The sequence below is a fragment of the Pinus tabuliformis genome, chromosome 9 (genome assembly GCF_031772625.1).
Source record: "Pinus tabuliformis cultivar Carrire ecotype Pingquan chromosome 9, CPIR1, whole genome shotgun sequence".
Taxonomy (NCBI): Eukaryota; Viridiplantae; Streptophyta; class Pinopsida; order Pinales; family Pinaceae; genus Pinus; species Pinus tabuliformis.
The window spans coordinates 978,264,797-978,283,054 of NC_142307.1; the positions used below are offsets into that span (position 1 = coordinate 978,264,797).

Consider the following 18,258-nt stretch of genomic DNA (forward strand, 5'->3'; position numbering starts at 1 on the left):
TAGAATCAGATTCATTGTTCAAGTGGCGACTCCACTTCTTTCACCTCTTGATTTTCTTGAGCAAAGAGCTAGTTCTATCATCCATCTGATCCCTTATTGTTCATCATGGATTATTCATTTAAACCATGTCGTTTTACTCACCGTCTCCATGATTTTCCGGAGGAGGCCATTCCTGAATTACCTATTTTTTCAGATGGTGATCCAATCGCTGCTAAAAGGCATCTAGACTTGTTTATTCGCATCATGATCATATATTGCAGACCCCCTCAGTTTCATCATGATGATATCAAAATGCGTCTGTTCGTCCTTTCTTTAGAAGATGATGCTTTGAATTGGTTTAACAATTTTCCTAAGGATTCTTTTACTTCTTTGGTTGATATTATCAATGCTTTTGAAGATAGATATGGTTATCCAAATAGCTTGCCTTCTTCCTCCAAAATTGTGCAACAGAATGTAAGTAATTTGATAAGAGGTCCAGCTGAAAGATCCCAAGACGATTCATCATGTCAGAATGTGTCTTCCACCGAAAATATTGCAGATCAGGTTCATGATATGAAAAATTAGGGACAAATGACGATGAAAGGGAAGAGCAAAAGCAAATTTTACGAGATCTAATGATGCTGGTAAGAAATATGAAAGGCAATCAAACTAATTACGCCAATTATGTCAAAACCTTATGCACCCACCTGGAAAAACGTAATAGGGAGATTGAGGTCACGCAAAATCAGCATGCTAAAGAAATTGAGGCCATGAAAACTAAATATGAAACAGAAATTGGAAACATGCAAAGCCAGATGTCAGTCTTAGAGGAAAATATGGTGACCATGAAAGTTGATCATGATAGGGAAATTGACTCTATGCAAAACAAGTTATTAACTATGGATGAGGAAATGACTATCATGACGTTCAATCATAACAATCAGTTGGCTGACATGCAAGCGAATCATAAAGAAGAAATAAATTTCATGCAGCATTACTTGATGGACATAAAGGAAAAGAACAATAAAATGATAAAAGACATGGAAGAACATCATACCAGACAAATCGGTGATATAAAGGTTGAACACTCTAGACAGATGGATGCCATTAGAATACAAGTTCAAAGGTTTCAGCAATTGGCAGAGGATAAGAGAAACCAGCAAACATCAACAAATCAGGAGCCTTCTCATTTGCTGCAACAAGCTCCATCTTATTATGAGGAGGTTATTGATTCGATTGAAAGATGGTTAATTGAAGGTGATCCGGATAGACTTAAGAATGATAAAGATCAGATGCGGGCTAAAGAAAGACATATCACGCATACTTCATCTGATAGTTTTGAAACAGAAAGTTCCAGGTCATCAGTGATTCAACCTGCCAGAAAGAAAAAACGTAAGAGAAGGAAAATAAGAAGAAGATTTGATGCATCAGACGGCCGTGAGCAGCTTGATTTTCGGATAGGAAAAAGTCCTACCATATGCAAAATTGAACATGGCACATCCGACAAGCAGCCGACAGATTTGCCTGAAAGCAGGCAAATGCTCAGTATGCACTATATTGAACACATCTGATGCCGTAGGGCATCCTTTGTATCGTATTTCTAACCCTACTCCTTGTTTTTTCCGCATTTTCATTTCTGCTTTAGATAGTTAATAAATGAAGAGCTTTTATCTTTATTGTGCTTAACGTATATGATGATTTTTTGGATGGACGCTACTTATTTTTGTGTTGTATGGATGCAGATTCTGGATTCTCACATTCCTGCAAGCAGCAACGTGTCCCCAAGTAGAGCCAGATGTTGACCTCTGCCGGTCAACTACCCATGCAGTACACCCCCCTTTTTCTTTGCAAGAAAGGGGCAACACCTGATCAGCGTGTCTGTGCCATCCAGCAGTCATCAGCAGCTTGATCAATCTAATTGTAAACCCAGTCTGCATGTATTAATTGTAAATAATCTTAGCAGACATGAGTCGTGTATGTGTATTGCCTAGGTGGACCTAACTTTCTAGTGGTAATCTACGTCCCGGAAGGTTTTTCGTCTCACCGATCCATGGATCGGCAGAGTTTTCCTTCAAACCTGACCCCAAAGTTGGGATGGATTTTGTCATTAGAACTTTAGGAGAATCCTAGTGTGTTGATCTGCTAGATTATAGTTGTGTCGCAGAACTGGGTGTTTTGTGAGGGTCTGTATTAAGTGGGTTTGTCCCCTTGAGATGTAAATTGTAAAAAGTCATCATGAAATGTGTCTTGAGGGTTGAAAATGTTTTAAATCCCCTCGTGAGTCCTAAGTCCTAGGTCCTAGGTGATGTTTCCGAAGGCTTAGTTCGATGATCCATTTAAAAAAACGAAATAAAATAATAAAATAAAAAAAAAAATTAAGAAATTTAAAAATTTTAAAAATGAAATAAAATAAAAAATAATAAAAAATTAAAAAATTAAAAAATTTAAAAAATTAAATAAATAAAAAATAATAAAAAATTTAAAAAATTTTAAAATTTTTAAGTGAATAAATCGACGGATGAGATCAAGAGATGTCTTGATCCTCATCAACGGTCGAGATCATTTCTACATGGATCATTCGAACTAGCCGTTGGGATCATTTCCTTTATATAGGGTCTTAGGTGGTCATTTCAGATAATGGGATCTGTGAGTCTGAGACTGAAGAAGCTCTATTGTAAATCTGTTTCTGGTTAATAAAAGAAGACTTTGGGGTCCATATCTTGCTGGTGTTACTCTCTTGAAATGCTGTGAGATCATTTCATTTTCTGCATATGTTATTTTCAGCCATTAATAATAGCTTTTTGTAGAGTATTGTGAGCACAGGTATCTTGTTCACTTGCTGGGGTTTGAGTGTCGTTAGGGTTTCTGAAGTAATGGCAGGTATCTCCATTACTTTCTGAGATCCAGCAGCATTTTTGCCCTCTTTATTGACGGTTGTTTCGAGCTGTGCATAAAACATCATTGAAGGAAATTTTGTGGGCGTTCGGGGAAGTTCTCGGCTGAACCAACCAACTCCCGCAAGCATTTTGTGTTGAGCCCAGTTGGATTTGATCCTGGGTCTATCATTCGGTTTATTTTTTATTTTTAAATTTGCATGAGAGATTTTCTGAAGTTCTTCACAGTGAAAATCTGAGAATCTTTATTTCTTTAAAATATTTCTGTGCCTATTGCTGAAATCTGGCTGTTAAGGGGCCAAATCTGTACATTAAATCAGCTGTTTCAGGTTTTCAAATTTTTTTTATTAAGGTTTTTGATTTCGGTTTCATGTACATATTATTTTTTGGGTGATTTCATCATTTCAGGGGCAGGGTACCTGTTCTCTCAGTGTCCATTTCTACTAAGGGCGTGACTGCATACAATCAGCAAATGCCAAAACGCTGTTGCCTGGTGACCTAACCTTTCAATACGCTGTTCGCTGAGCCTGCGGATTAACCGTAAAAAAGATAACCATGTGCCGGCTGGGTAAAAGGAATCACTCTTTGGCGGCTTTCCAAAAATAAGGCATCGAATTTCTTTGTTTATCCACGGGCGTGCCTGCATAGCAAACCTTTTGGCGTGAAATTACTCTGCTCCAGTATTTCAATAGATAGAAATTCTTCAGATCACCGCCGCGGCATGAGGTAGGATATATACGCAGAAATCGTCAGGAAAGGGGCGTGTTTTGGAGCAGCCTTTGACGTGATCCAATCAGCTGTGCGTTCAAGTGAAGAGGGTTGATATTCGGCGTGGAAGCTCCAGACCCGCAGCCTGCCAGTCAATAAATGTGGGGAAATCCAAAACGTTTTATTTTCTGCTGCATCAAGTTCCTTACTCTATGGCAGGCTAAGAGATTATTATTGTTTGCCGACGCTGGTAATGCTTTCACCTGCGAAATTTCTCTCGGCCCGCGAAAATGCTCTCCATGTAAAATCTACGCGCAGGTATTTTCACATTGTGGTTTTACGCACAGGTAATTCGTTTTTTTTTTTTTTATTTCGTTATGCAATACGTCTTGCACATTCAGGCTAGGGTATTTACGTTTGTTTTTTTTTGTTAGAAATTTAGTTTGTATTTTAATATTTCATTAGCGTAGATTTTAATTTAATGTTTTGTATAGTCATGTATTTAGATTTCAATTTATTTTTTTTAGTTTAGTTTATAGAATTGTAAAGTTACGATTTTAATTTTTTTTTAGATTTTAATTTTTATAATTAATCATTTTCATTTCTTATAGATTTTTATAAAAAGTAACAAAAATTAAATTTTTTTTTTATTAAAAATAAAAAAAATAAAAAGCCGATTTTCATTTAGTTTAGTCTCAACTTAGATTTTAATTTATTTATTTTTGTTTAGTTTAGGATTTATTTTATATAGATTTTAATTAGTCTTTAGATTTAGGATTTTAATTAGATTTTAATTCTTTTTTTAAATAGTTTCATATAAATTCATAAAAAATCAAATAAAAAATGCATTTGTTGTTTAGACTTTGTTTGATTTTAGTTAGAATTTAACTTGATTTTAAATTTTTAGATTTTAAAATAGTTTTAAATTTTTGTTATAAAAAATCCAAAAATTAAAATGTTTAGGTTTTGATTTCTATTAGTTTAGATTTTAGTATTTAGTCTTTAGATTTTAGTTAGATTTTATGTTTATATTTTTAGATTTTAGTTAGATTTTATGTTTATATTTTGGTTCTGTTAGTTTCTAGCTTTTGATTTTTTTTTTTTTATGTTTTAATTTAGGACTTTACTTTGTCTAGATTTTAGATATTTTTAATTTTATAAAAAACAAAAATATATATATAAAAAAAAAAGGGAAAAAAGAAAAGAAGAGATTTATTAATTTAATTTTGGTTTAGTTTAATTTTTTATATATAGTTTAGTTTTAGATTTACTTTTAGATTTCATTTTTTTTTAGATTTCATTTAAAAAATAAAAAATATAAAAAATTGGAAAATTTTCTTTTTCGGATCCAGTTTCAGTTGTCTATCATGATATATCTTTCATGCTGAATTTTCAAGTCGAGATGCGAAGTCGATATCTGGTTAATGGTTTATGATTCGTGGTGGTTTAAAGCATTCATCTTTTTAAATTTTCAGTTGCTGGATATCGTTTTGATCATTCTAAAAGCATTGTGATGACAAATGATTGCTGTTCACGGTTTATGTTTCTATGTCATCTAACAAGTAACCGTTTTAATAACAATCTCTTAAGGCACTGGTCTGCTAAGTTAATCAAATCCATCGAGTGCTTTTTACATCGTATCTCGTGTCTCCCAACCAACTGGTCGACAGTTGGTCTCATCATCTCACAGGGTCTACCCCCCTTAGCCGCGGGAGACAGGCTTAAACGGAGGGATCGGGGATCAGAGTGACAGCCCCCGGTCTGAGGGTTGTCGTGTCAATCCGCGCGACAACAGGCCCCATGACCCACTCTTCCTAAGTGCAAATGCAAAATAAGAGAAAATTGGCAAAATTGATATTTCCCCTTAGCAATATTACTAAGTGGAAATATCACAGTTTTCGAAATGCTATCAGTCTTCATTCTAATTTGATGATATCCTGAACGAAGATCCATCTTGTTGAAGTAAATTGCTCCATGTAATTCATCCAACAATTCATTAATGACAGGATTGGAAAATTTATTTTTAATAGTGAGCTTGTTGAGCTCCCTATAATCGATACATATACGCCATGATCCATCCTTCTTGTGCATCAATACTACTGGAGCAAAGAAAAAACTTTAAGTAGGTTGAATTATACCGACCTCTAGCATTTCTGCAACCATATGTTCAATTTCACTCTTTTGGGCATAGGGATATTCGTCAGGAACACTTCTTGGAATCAAGTGAATAACATGATCATAATCACGAATTTGTGGGAGGCCTTTGGGAGTCTCAAACACCTTGGATTGATTGTCCAAGACTTTTTGGGGATCTAGAGAAATGGATGACTTAGATGTTTGAATATCTAATGAACATAATTGTGCAATCACCCCTCGTTGTTCCTTCTTCAAAAGCTTTGTCATACCAATAAAGCTGATTATCTTCCCAGGTTTCCCTGTTATACCCCTTAATTCAATTTCCTCTCCTTCCCAAAAAAATTTCAAGAAAAGTTCTTGAAAATTAAAAGCTATCGTCCCCAAAGATTGTAACCATTGGACTCCTAGTACAATATCAACACCACCCATTGGAATGGAAAGCATTGGACTTCTCCCTTCTTTAGCTTGATATTATGGCACTTTTTGGAGCAATTTATAGTTTTTCCATTTGCGACCATCACTTGACACTCTGGTGCTAGATATAGATAACAATTCAATTCCTTGGCTATCTTACAATGAATAAAATTATGGGTACTACCCTAATCAATCAATGCTTTACCTTTTTCTTCTTGATATATCCTTCTATCTTGAGAGTTTGAGGTGTGGTAATTCCTGCCAATGCATTACAAGATATCGTCGAATTAATTTCTTCTTTTTTGGGGGTTGGTTCCTGGTGTATATCCTCTTCTTTTGATGCTTCTTGTGCCTTTTCTTCCTCCTCTACACAATCTATGTAAAATAGTTTCTTCTCAACACGCTTATGACCTTTAGTGTATTTGCTATCACAACTGTAATAAAGCCCTTTTGCTCTTTTTTCCTCCAATTGTTGTGGTGTCAACCTTGTAGGTTGTGGAAGGCTAGTAGTAGCAACACTTCCATCTTTATAGTTGTGAGTGGTAGACTTGTTGCCATAATTTTGCTTTCAGCTTTTCTTGTTACCCTGAATGCCTTACCCAATGAATTAGGTTCCGAAAGGCGAACCTCATGTTATATATTATCCTTTAAAGTCCATATGAAAACATCAATTCTATGCTCCTCTGGAATATCATTTACCTTTATATTCAATCTTTGGAAGTCCTTAATATGCTCTGCCATTGAACCCTTTTGTTTGAGATTTATCAATTGGCTAGAGAAGGTATCGCTCTTTGTATCCTCATAATGTGCCACCAATTCTTCCGCAAAAATTGTTCAAGTGACAATTGATTTATGAGAACAAAGCCATCGATACCACACAAACTGATTTTGTTCTAAGTATAAAGATGCAATGCGTACCTTTTGTGTGTTCGACACATCATGTAGGTCAAAGAATTGCTCCATGTGTACTATCCATGTTACCAGACCGATCTTTGGAATGTGGTTAGTCTTCAATCCAAAGTTAGAGTCTCTAAAATCATGATTAACATTCCTTTTAGTTTCATCATGAGTTTCATGCAGTACCTTGCCACCACTAGGAAACATTTCTTGCAACAACTTTGTCAAACCTTCCATTTCTGCTTTTATACCATCCTTCAAACCTTAAATTTCTCTTTTTATTTTTGATTCTAAACCATCCATGTTCCCTTTTAAACCATCGATCTTAACATTCATCATCACTTCCAATTCATTTTTGGTTACTCTTTGTGAGAGCAAAATTTGGTCCACTTGGTCTCGTAATTTTGATATATCATATTGCATTTCACTCTATTTATATGAGGATTAGGACTACTAATTAGCCTACAAATCCCCTAAAAATAAGTTTGATGACTAAAAGTACTTGGGTTACAAGCCAACCCATTAGCTTTATGAAAATATGCCCTCATTAGCCCACACATGTGAGTCGTAAGCTCTCTAAGGCTGGCGTCATCCAATGTAAGTGCTCCAAATGTCATGTCCAAGGGTGATGAGGTGTCCAAGGTGGTGTAGAAGCATGTCAAGTCCATGATTTGAGGGTTGGCCCTCAAATTCACCTCATTGCCTCCTGTGGGGTCCCAAGATCCAGTTGGGGCACCATAAAGTGGTCTCCAATGGTCTCCAACTGCTAAAGTGGCCTCCTCAGCTCCAATGTTGAGGACTTCTTTGGTAGAACAAGCCCTCACTAGTCTCTCATGGTGAGATCATCCTCATTCGGGCTCTGAGTTAGTTTAACCACCCATCAAGTTTTGTCAAGGTCAGCGTGGGGGCATGCTGGGTCAGGTTGTGGCATCCTGAAGAATCATCAAATTTGGAATGGGATCATCCAAAGTCCTGGGTGCTGAAGGTGCTCTAGGACATGTGTCATCCATTGATGTTGCTAGGAGGCACAAGAGTCTCAACAATTCACTTGTTTGTGTCAATACTTCTTTGGAGGGCTTGGGTACCTGTGGAGAAGGTGCCAAAGACTTGGGTTGCTGGACCACCTGGAAAGAACGACATGGATTATAGTTAAAGAAACCAGTCATTAGGGAGCAAGATCATTAATGCATCTAAGTGAACCAAACTTGAATGTTAAGGGCAATTTAATATTTCAAAAAAGGATCCCTTTCCAAAATCAGGTCTTTGATCTCGCAATGAGGTTTTCTCCTTTAGTAGGGGTGGCTAAAAATCAACCCTATTAGGTGTTTCCAACCCCCAAGGGGAAGTAACATTTCCTTGGTCTACCCTTTAATTGATAGGTGTTAGTGAATAACAATGATGGTAATAGAGGGGATAAGACTTCATGGCCAAGTGCCATGGTCAAAGGGACTAACTGATGGTGGTGTCCACATCCTGGGCATATAGACGTGAGGAGAAAGCATTCGTGGATGCATGAGTTACTGACTCGGCCTTTGTTTTTCCACTCCTCTTGTGCACCTTTTACTTGAATTTTCTTTGTATTATTTCTTATAGCTCAAGGATTAAGGCTTGCTTTGTATGATGTGGTAGTTGTACCACCCCTTTAAGATGAGTCAGTTTATCGCTCATCGAAGTTGGGACATGTAACGGTTCCTTTTTGTGATGTAATGGAGCACTAGGTGCTCAGACCGGGTGATGGCCATATGAGTGAGGTAGAGCTCATGTTAGGCTTTTGTCCACATGCTAATCTTTATGTCCCTGACCATCTTTTGCATTTTTATTTTTCTGTCCTTTATTTTGCTGTGGCCATGATATGCTTTTCCTGTTTCTTTTCGCTGCATCAACCTCCTGGTGCAAAGTATCTGGGCCCTACCCAAGTATGTGGACATATGAGTGCCAAATCCCAAATAACCACTGACAAGTTGAACCCAAAGGATGGAAGTGAGACATGGGCTTTTAATGTAAGATGGAAGGTGTTAATTATGACACATGGGAAGTTATAACTACGCTATCTCAATCAGGGCTTTCCAAGTAGTGTCCCTCCTATACCCAAAGGGCTTAAATGTGAATTAGGCCCAAGAAGTTATTCAATCCCCTTAATAGAAGCAAAGTTGTTTCATGTTCATCTACATCAATGTTGCAAAAGTCAGACTCGGGAATAAATCGGCAAGGGTTTGAAAATTGAAAAAATTGTGAGAAAATCGAAAAAATCGACAAAAACTCAGCCAAAAAAAAAGACTGGTTGAAAAACTCGCAATTTGGAGATTCTATCAGAATTTTGGTAACATTGATCTGAATACCTTCACATAAATTGACAAACTAATTGTCCTTATTGAACAACCCCCCTTTCGGTAAAGAACAAGTGATTGGGATTTCAATCCAAACAGAGTGGCAAGATTTGGATTCAGGTCAGGAAGACGTAGAAACATTATGAAATTCTTTCAAAGTTTATTCATTTCAATAATTTTGGATTTAAAATCAGTTCTTTGGGCTATGTGTGCTGGTGGATGTATCCATGCATAGTTTGTTGGTCTCGAATTAGTAAATTAGATGTGATGTATTATACATTCTCCTTGCAATATACTGATGTTTCACTGATGGGATATATGTACAATCAAAATGGAATGCTAAAATGAACTATCTTGGTATGTTAGTATTCCAAGATTTCCTTTATGTTGTGATTCATCCATTATAACAAGCACCATTAATAGATTGTTTAGCCACATCATTTTGTTTTGAGTGAATCAACATCTTCATTGAATATTGCTGATATTTTAGTTTCTTCAACTCATATTGTTTTGTTATATGCAGGGAGGAGGCAGCTGTAAAGGAACTAGTGACAGTGGCAAAAGATACAATTCCTAATGGCCCTGCTGATGGAGCTCACATTCATATTGTGCATTTGTCGGATGCAAGTGCTTCACTTGACTTGATTAAAGTAATGAATATAAAGTTCTTTCCCATTTTAGCTACTAAAGACTCAAATAAGTTTAATGTTTAACAATAGCAAATTACTGTCTTTCTGTTTACTTATTTTTAAACATATCCTTTACAAGTAAAGGAGGGCTACGAAGAGGTCCCATTTGTAAGATGAAGAGTAGGTGTTTACTAGTTCAAGCAGTAAATTCTTATAGTTTAATGTTTAACAATAGCAAATTACTGTCTTTCTGTTTACTTATTTTTAAACATATCCTTTACAAGTAAAGGAGGGCTACGAAGAGGTCCCATTTGTAAGATGAAGAGTAGGTGTTTACTAGTTCAAGCAGTAAATTCTTACTCAGCTATAATTTCCAACTATTTTTTTTTTCAAAGATTAAATCATCAAAAGGCTGCTACTAGTAAACATTTTATAAAACAAGACTTCAACCAAAATAATCTGAGTGAGTAATTTTTTAATAGAAAATCACGAAATTCATCATAATTATGAGATATTGATTGCTTTGATTTACAACAGAAAGGCAATCTAGAGGTTGGGTGTACGATAATTGGGGAAATTTGAGATTTTTGAAACTTGAAATAAGGGGAATCTTTTGTTTCGTGCAATTGCAAGTATGTTATTTTGAAATCATGTTCCTTCCACCTGTGAGAAAAGAAATCGAAATGGACAGATATACAAGTAGCAGAAACAGTTTTGGCTGCAGAATGCGTTGTGAAAGTGATGAGCAAGGATGCAACATGGTATATAGTAAGGTATTGACTAAAGATAGCAGGTATTAAGGGGCCTTTTGGGATTTGTGATGTGTTTGGAAGAACTGAATGATTCAAACTGTCATGCCTGATGATTTTGAGGAGGTTTTCTCACGGCCCAGGGAGCAGCTTGATTGGCAATGGCTGTGATATGTAGTCTTATGTGAAGTATGTGATTTGAGGTTCAAATCCCCCCAATTTACCTTGTGGGCTGTGCGTGGGTATGAGTTCACCTAGAGGTTATGATGGTTGTGCTTGGAATTGACTCTGTTTCACGCGAATATGAGCTTCAGCCCTGTGGTCGATTCATCTAGATAAAAAATAAAAAAGTAAAAAAGAAAAGAAAAAAGAGGTTTTCTCACATTGGATGATTTCTAGGGAGTTGTACTTGGACTTTGAGGGGAAAAGAAGTTGCTAGGACTTATTTAGCAAATGACCATTTAGCAAATCGATCTTTAGCAAATGACCTTTTAGCAAATCGCTTTATCAAATGGCCGTCCATGCTCTTTAAATAGACATCATGAACCAATTGGGTGTTAAGCTTGTTATCACACAATCTTGCACTTTAGTTCAAAGCCTTCAGAAGGTGCAAAGATGAGTGGAACATGGAAGTGTTGCACTATTACCTAGACAATTACTTTCCCTGTTTTAGTGAAGGACAAGTCCAACAGAAGGGAGATTTCCCTAGTAGCACTCAAGGTTCCTAAGGCAAGGCAAGTCAAGTCTAAGGTCACTTAGGCTACTACCCAAATTACCACCAATTTATCATGATATACAATTTATGGATTAAGTGTTGATTTGGGGTAGCATCAGATGTGCTCTAGCCATGAAAATTGGTGGAGAGGCTAAAGCACATGAGATTTCCAAAACTCAGAAATGGTTTAGGCAAATTCTACCCGGTTTAGGAGATACTAAAATAATTAATATTTTTAATGGAGTTCCTAAGTCTAAACTTAGTAAAAATAAAATACTAATGGGTCTTAATATAAAACTGGGTTAGAAGGTTCTAAATGACATGGATCAATCCAAATCTAATCTTAGCCGTTGATTAGAGATGTAATCTCGACCGTTGAAGGACCAACATGAAAAGTATAAGAGGAGGCTTGAGGGTCAGTTGGAGAACACACCAGAGTGATCAGTCATTCGATTTACTACAGCGAGGTTGTTAAGTAAAGTCGAATCAGTGATCAGTTTGCAGCAAGGGGCAGTGAGTTCTGGACAAAGAGGCAGAGATAGTGTCGAGAAACCAGCACAGAGGCAGAGAGGCAGACGTAGAAGCTAGAGCAAGCCACGCAGAGCCCAACAGAGACAACACAAAGCTAGAAGGGTTTGCGTCATCCACGCAGAGGGTAGCAGGAGTGACACAAAACGCCGTAGAGGCTGCACAGAGGCCAGAAGGGCTGACGCAGTGTTTCAGTTGTGCTGGAGAGGGTTTTGTGGGGCAAATTTTCTGAATATCTGCTTCCGAATAGAGAGGTATTACTGTCGGTTATTTTTCTCTGTCGGGTGAGCTAGTTTGGCACCCAGTTGTACTCAAGGATATACTGCATAATAAATAACCCTCAGAATTGCTGCACCGATTTTCCCAAGTTGGGTTTTTCTGGGGACGAGTTGTCCAAAAATAACGGTGTCACTTGTGTGTTTGCTATTTCTTTCAGCTGTTGATCTGTGGATGGTTGAGTCTGTATTGAGTTTATTTCGATGTTTATGTTTAAATAACTTGTTTGTAATTAACAAGTAGGAGAAATAAACCAGAAGAATACAGATAAAATTTCTAACGGTTAGACTTAGAAATTTCAACATGGTATCAGAGTGTGGTTGCAGATCACAGGAGAGCTGAAGGCACCAGTTGAAGCAGAGCATTTGCAGCAGAAACAACTGTCCCGAGTGATAGAAGTTGTTCCTTGCAGAAAGCGACAAAAGAAGGGTTGACGCAGAGGGATTGCGTCATCAGTCCGGGCCAGAGAGAGGCCAACGTAGAGGTTGAGGAGGGAAGAAAGAGGCTCACGTAGAGACCAGGAGGGTTGACACAGTTGGCTAGGGGAGCATTTCAGCCAGTGTTGGCATTGCGTAAAGCCTAGAGGCTCAGTCCTTCGGTTGTTGGGGTTTACAAAGTTGTGGGCAGATTGCGAGGAGTGAAGCTGATGGGGTGCTGTGGGCAGAGCAATACCTAATAGGGCAAAACCAAGGTAGCGGGAGTCGCTACCGAGGCAGATTTCTAGCCAAGGAATCCGAATTAGTGTTGCAGGTGCACAGGAGATTGGAGAGGTGCGACTTGACGGTTGGTAGGTGGTTCCCAGGAGGGAAATCGAGACTCAAAGGGAGTCTAGCAGAGAACTTCCAGACGGGAAGTTGCAACTCAGAGGGAGTCGAAGAGAGAACTTCCAGAGGGAAGTAGAGACTCGGAGGAGTCGAAAAGGAAGAGGAGAGATATGGCCATGAATGGACTGAGGGATCAGGATAGGCTGGATGGGGCGTCCAACTTTGTGGTCTGGAAGGCCAAGATCCTGTCCATTCTAGATAGATATCGCATCAAGGCCTTCGCCTTGAGAACAGTGGCTATCTCAGTTGACCCGGCTGATAATGAGAAGTACGAGGAGGCAATGGCTAAGGCAAAATGCATCATCCTTGATGGGGTTAGGGATCATATGGTCCAACATATTGCCGAGAAGGAGACGACAAAGGAAATGTGGGACACCTTGAAGACATTGTACCAACATACTTTTGTGCAAAACAAGATGTTAATTGAGAATCAACTGCGGTCATACCAGATTCAGAAGGGGGAGTAGATAGATCACTTCCTCGAGAGATTGAAGGAAATCTGGGACCAACTGACTTCCATAGGGGCCACGCCGGATCAGGAGTTGATGGTGAGGACTGCACTAAATGCAGTCTCCGAGGAGTTGGAGACATTTGTCCAGAGTATACTAGGCAGGGCGAATATTCCAGATTGGGAAGAATTGTGGGCGGCTCTTCGCCAAGAAGAGATCAGACAACTGAGCAAGACGGGAAGTAGCAACAAAGGAGTCTGGATCAAGAAGGAAGAGGAAGAGGATGCAACTTTGGCATCTGCGGGGAAGCAGGAGAAGAGGAAGAAAAATGACCTCTCCAAGGTTAAGTGCTTCAACTGTGGGGAATTGGGTCATTATGCGAACCAGTGTTTGAGGAAGAAGAACAAGGGAGAGGTGTCTGACTCCAAGGCAGCGCTAGCGAAGACGGAAAAGGAGGTAGAGGAGGATGACACATGAGATCTCCAAGACCTAGAAATCGTTTGGAGAAATTCCACCCGGATTGTGAGTTATTAAAATAATTAATATTTTTAATGAGGTTCCTAAGTCTTAACTTAGAAAATAAAAATATTAATGGGTATTGTTGTCCTTTGAGATAACCTAAGGTCAATTGGCTATGCCAAAGCATCTAAAATATTTTGTTTGATTTTAATGGTTGGATGACCAGTGAACTGCTTTTAACAGGTGCCTTAAACTTAGAAAGATCCTTAATAAAAAAAAAGGTTTTTCTTTAAATACATATGGTTATTTTGATTTTAAGTGTGATGGATAAGAAGAATATAGAGAAGTATAAATGATTTAATATTCAGATAGAGTATTTCACCATTTATAAGCAGAAATTAAGAAAATTGTGTTTTCTTAATTAACAAAATATAATCAAGTCATTTCAGAAATCTTGTGCAATTTAAATTCAAAGAGGAATTTACAAGAACAGACAGTCTTGTAAATTAATCTCTTAATTAAACTACAACTTCACAGTGGATTCAAAATGAAACTGAAATTCAATTAAATTTTCAATCGGATGACTGTAAATGAAATAAATTATATGAGGAATACATAATGAAAAACATAAGAAAATAACTCACAGAGAGACAAGCCATATGAAGTAAATCCATAATCTTTTATTCAATCAAAAATGCTCCAGCTTAGTACAAATCTGTCTAGTAACTAGCTCAAGGGTGCAACCCTGAATACTTCGACAGAATGAAGTATTTAAACAAAAATACAAAATATTACAATCAATGCCTGAGTGACAAGGCATGCTATTATTACTTAAAATTTAACAGAAAGAGAAGAAATTCGGTCCAAAAGAATGAATCTGAACATCTGGCCCTGTTTTGATGGAAAACTGTTGCTGAGTGGCCACTATTCTAGTGCTGCGCTGGCCAAGTTGATCTGTCCTCTAATCCTGATATTCACACAACTTTTCCCACTATTCTTCATTTGGAATTGATATTTTAGTTACTCTACGGTAGATCTCATCTACCTCAGTATACTTGGCAAAAGTTGGTTTTACAGTAAAAATATGTTTTATCTCATTCTGAATAAAACATATGTTACTGATGGCCTCATAGAATGCCCTGCCTGTCATGGAACCTTTGATGTTGGAGGACTTGGCTATGTCCTTGGCAATGTCTTGTAGCTTCTTCAAGTAATCCTCCCTGGTCATTAGCTTATCATTGATGACAAACAGTGAAGGAAGACCTTTCTTGTTTAATGCATCAATTCTTGTGAAAAATATGTTGACTGCAATTTCCAGAGTGTGACACTTCTCAGTTAACTGCACTACCAAGTTATTTTTAGTCAGGACTTTCTTTACCTCCAGAATGGTTTCAGTCCTGTCATCCACTCCTAGATCATCCAGTTCATACCTGTTCTTAGAATTGAGAAACCTTATTATGCTGTTGGCTGTAGAAGGCATCTCTCCCAGTTGAGCATTTATATTGGCAATTGTCTGGTTTGCCTTTTCCATTAACTCCTTTTGCTCAAAAATGATTTGGATACATGGCCAGATTTCATCAATCTCCTCTATGATGTTGTTCCAGATAATTTCTTTGACACTACCAAGAGTGTAGCCAATGGAAGACTCAGTGGCTGACTTCTTCCATGCCTCAACTTGATTCTGAGCTCTCTGAAGCTCTGCTGCATGAAAAATGTCACACTTCTTTTGATGATCCTCTAGTAGTTTTACTTGATCTTGCAGTTTCTTAATCTCTTCAGTCTGCAGGGACATATTTTGAACTGCACTAGCCAACTGGTCTGCAACCTCTCCTATACTGGTGGTAGTTGATATGGCAGTTGGAATGACTGTGATAGGAAGTGCTTCTAAAGGAGCAGTCTGTTTAGCAGCCTTCTCCTTTTCCTTGATTAATTTCTCCATCTCTGTCTCCATCTGCTTAAGCTGAGCAGTCTGCTCTATGATGAGTTTCATCATGTCTGCCTTTTCAGTCTCTGTTTCTACAATATCCTTGGCTAGAGGATCTTCAGTAGCTGGGAGTTTCAACTGTTTCCTTAGTGCTGCTATATCCAAATTCTTCTTTTTGATCAACTCCTCTGCAACATTGATGTTTGCAGGATCATAACCAAGTTTAATTACCAAATCTTCCAAGGTTTTAATCTTGGTATCTTTGGCAAGAGCTGAAACTTTCTCCATCTTTAGCTGTGACTGAACATTTGCTAGTGTGACCTGTAATTTGGACAAGGTCATAGCTGCTAGTTACAGTAGAGAAGATCATTTCTCCAGTCTGTTTATGCATCTCCATTTGGTCAATGGGATGTATGTCCTTGACATCAAACTCAAAAGATGTCTTCTTATAATCTAATGCTCCTTTGGGCTGAGGAACTTGTGCCTGAAGGAATGCCATCTGCATTTTCCCCTTCTCTGAGTCAAAAGATGACAGTAGCCTGCTTTGGGCACTAGAGGTTTGTTTCCAAAATTGGTTGTATGTGTTTATCTTCAAGGCTTCATTTCTGACCTTTATTTCCTTGAAGATATCCATGATGCTCTTCTCTGGCTCGCTTGAAGTAGATGTACTTGTGTGCATAATCTGCTGCTGCTCTTGTGAGGTTGTGGAGGTGGTAGGAGATTGTGTAGACTGATCACCCACTAATGAAGATACAAGAGGCTCATTAGTGGTGATAAGAGTTTGCTGCTCTGAATCTTTGCTAAGGCTTAGTCTGGAGCTAAGCTTAGCCTTCTTTCTGTACATGATTTTAAATCCCTCACTAAAGATATCAATCCCTAAAGGAGACTCTTCCTCTCTACTCCTCTTGGCTGTCTTTTCTTGCATTGTAGGAGTCTGCACTGTTGATGAGGAGACCTACTATTCTTCTGCCTCCTGTAATGTGTTCTCAACCCACTCTGGCTGATTCTTATATTTTTCTATCTCTGGCCTAGGTGTGTGAAAATAAGGAGTAGACTTGGTTTCTACCCTTAATCTGGAAATTATCCCTAATGGATCATAGGACCAGGTAAAACTAAGATTAAATTGCATTTCCCTGAGTAGTTTGTCAGCCTCTTGACCTACTGCCCTGCTGTTGCAAATGAATGGACCAACCTGCGTTTTTATCTTGAACTGAGACTTTTTCTTGGCAGCAACAAAATGGACTTCATCCATGTTGATCATCTGCCTGATGTATTCTAAGGCAAAAATCCTCATTGGGAGGAATTTTGGCAGCTTATATGGTGGCAACTCACATCCAAAAATCCTTATCTCTATGTAATTCTCATATAAGTACCAGTCTCCTGTTTGTACCTGTTTTGACAACTGCAAGACCTTTTTGATTTCTTCACTAATCCTTGGTTCAGTTCTGCTGCTTAGGAGGCTTATGGCTGGATGGACAAACATCTCAGTAAACTGTTTGTAAGTATATTCTTTCTATTCTTTCATAACTAGAGTGGTCCAGAAAATGACCAACTGCTGGTTTCCTTTCTCATCCAGCTTTTGCAATGACAAGTTCATGTTGTCCCCCTGAAAGTATAGGAACATGTAGATTAAGACAAAGGCATATTTAAATACCTCCTCTGTGGGAAACTTGACCAGCTGCTGATGGATAGACTTTGCAAGAAAATGGCTGAAGTTGAACACAATTGAGGGCTTAGCATCATTAGAAAAGATGGATAAAAATCTTATAACGACCTCATCTACCAATTGGTCAAAGTAGTAGCCAAGGAGGTAGGAAATGACAGTGATTATCTTCTTGGCTCTCTCAGGGAATATGGATGAGGGATACAAAAGATTTTTCTTTGATAATGCAGCATCTTGTGTTAAGAATAATTCAAGAGTTTGGGCTCTCTTAGCAAAGTCTAATTTCTGGTATATTTCAACCAGAGCTTCATAAGAAAATGGGGTGCTATTGTTGATTGTGGGGGCTTGCATCATTTGATCAATAGCCTGAGGGGTTATGGTGAATAAAATTTGTCCATTGGGATTGACTATGGCCCTTTGGCTTGGCAAATATGAGGCATGGCATTTTCTAATGAAATCAGGAGTGCTGTGGGTACGAGGAAAGATGTAATGAGGTAGGTTTGACTCCCACAGCTGGATATCATCTGATTTATCAATGTATTTATCTTCGAGCCAGCAGTACATCTCAAAGAGGTCGAGCTCACAGAGTGTTTCGTGGATCTTGTAGTCTCTATCAGCCATAGGGATATGATGAAGATCTACAGGAGGATAGATTAGAGGATTAACAATTTCCTCTGGTCCTTTGTC

General features: G+C 38.0%; 1 protein-coding gene across 2 annotated transcripts in view; it reads left to right on the forward strand.

Annotated features, from left to right (window-relative positions):
• Positions 1 to 18,258, forward strand: part of ALN (allantoinase) — a 538,476-nt gene that overhangs the window by 168,337 nt on the left and 351,881 nt on the right. For both annotated transcript variants that reach the window (XM_089437896.1, XM_089437897.1), the window contains exon 10: positions 9,879 to 10,005. In XM_089437896.1, the coding sequence (XP_089294022.1) occupies positions 9,879 to 10,005 (127 nt within the window). The remainder of the gene's footprint in view (positions 1 to 9,878; positions 10,006 to 18,258) is intronic.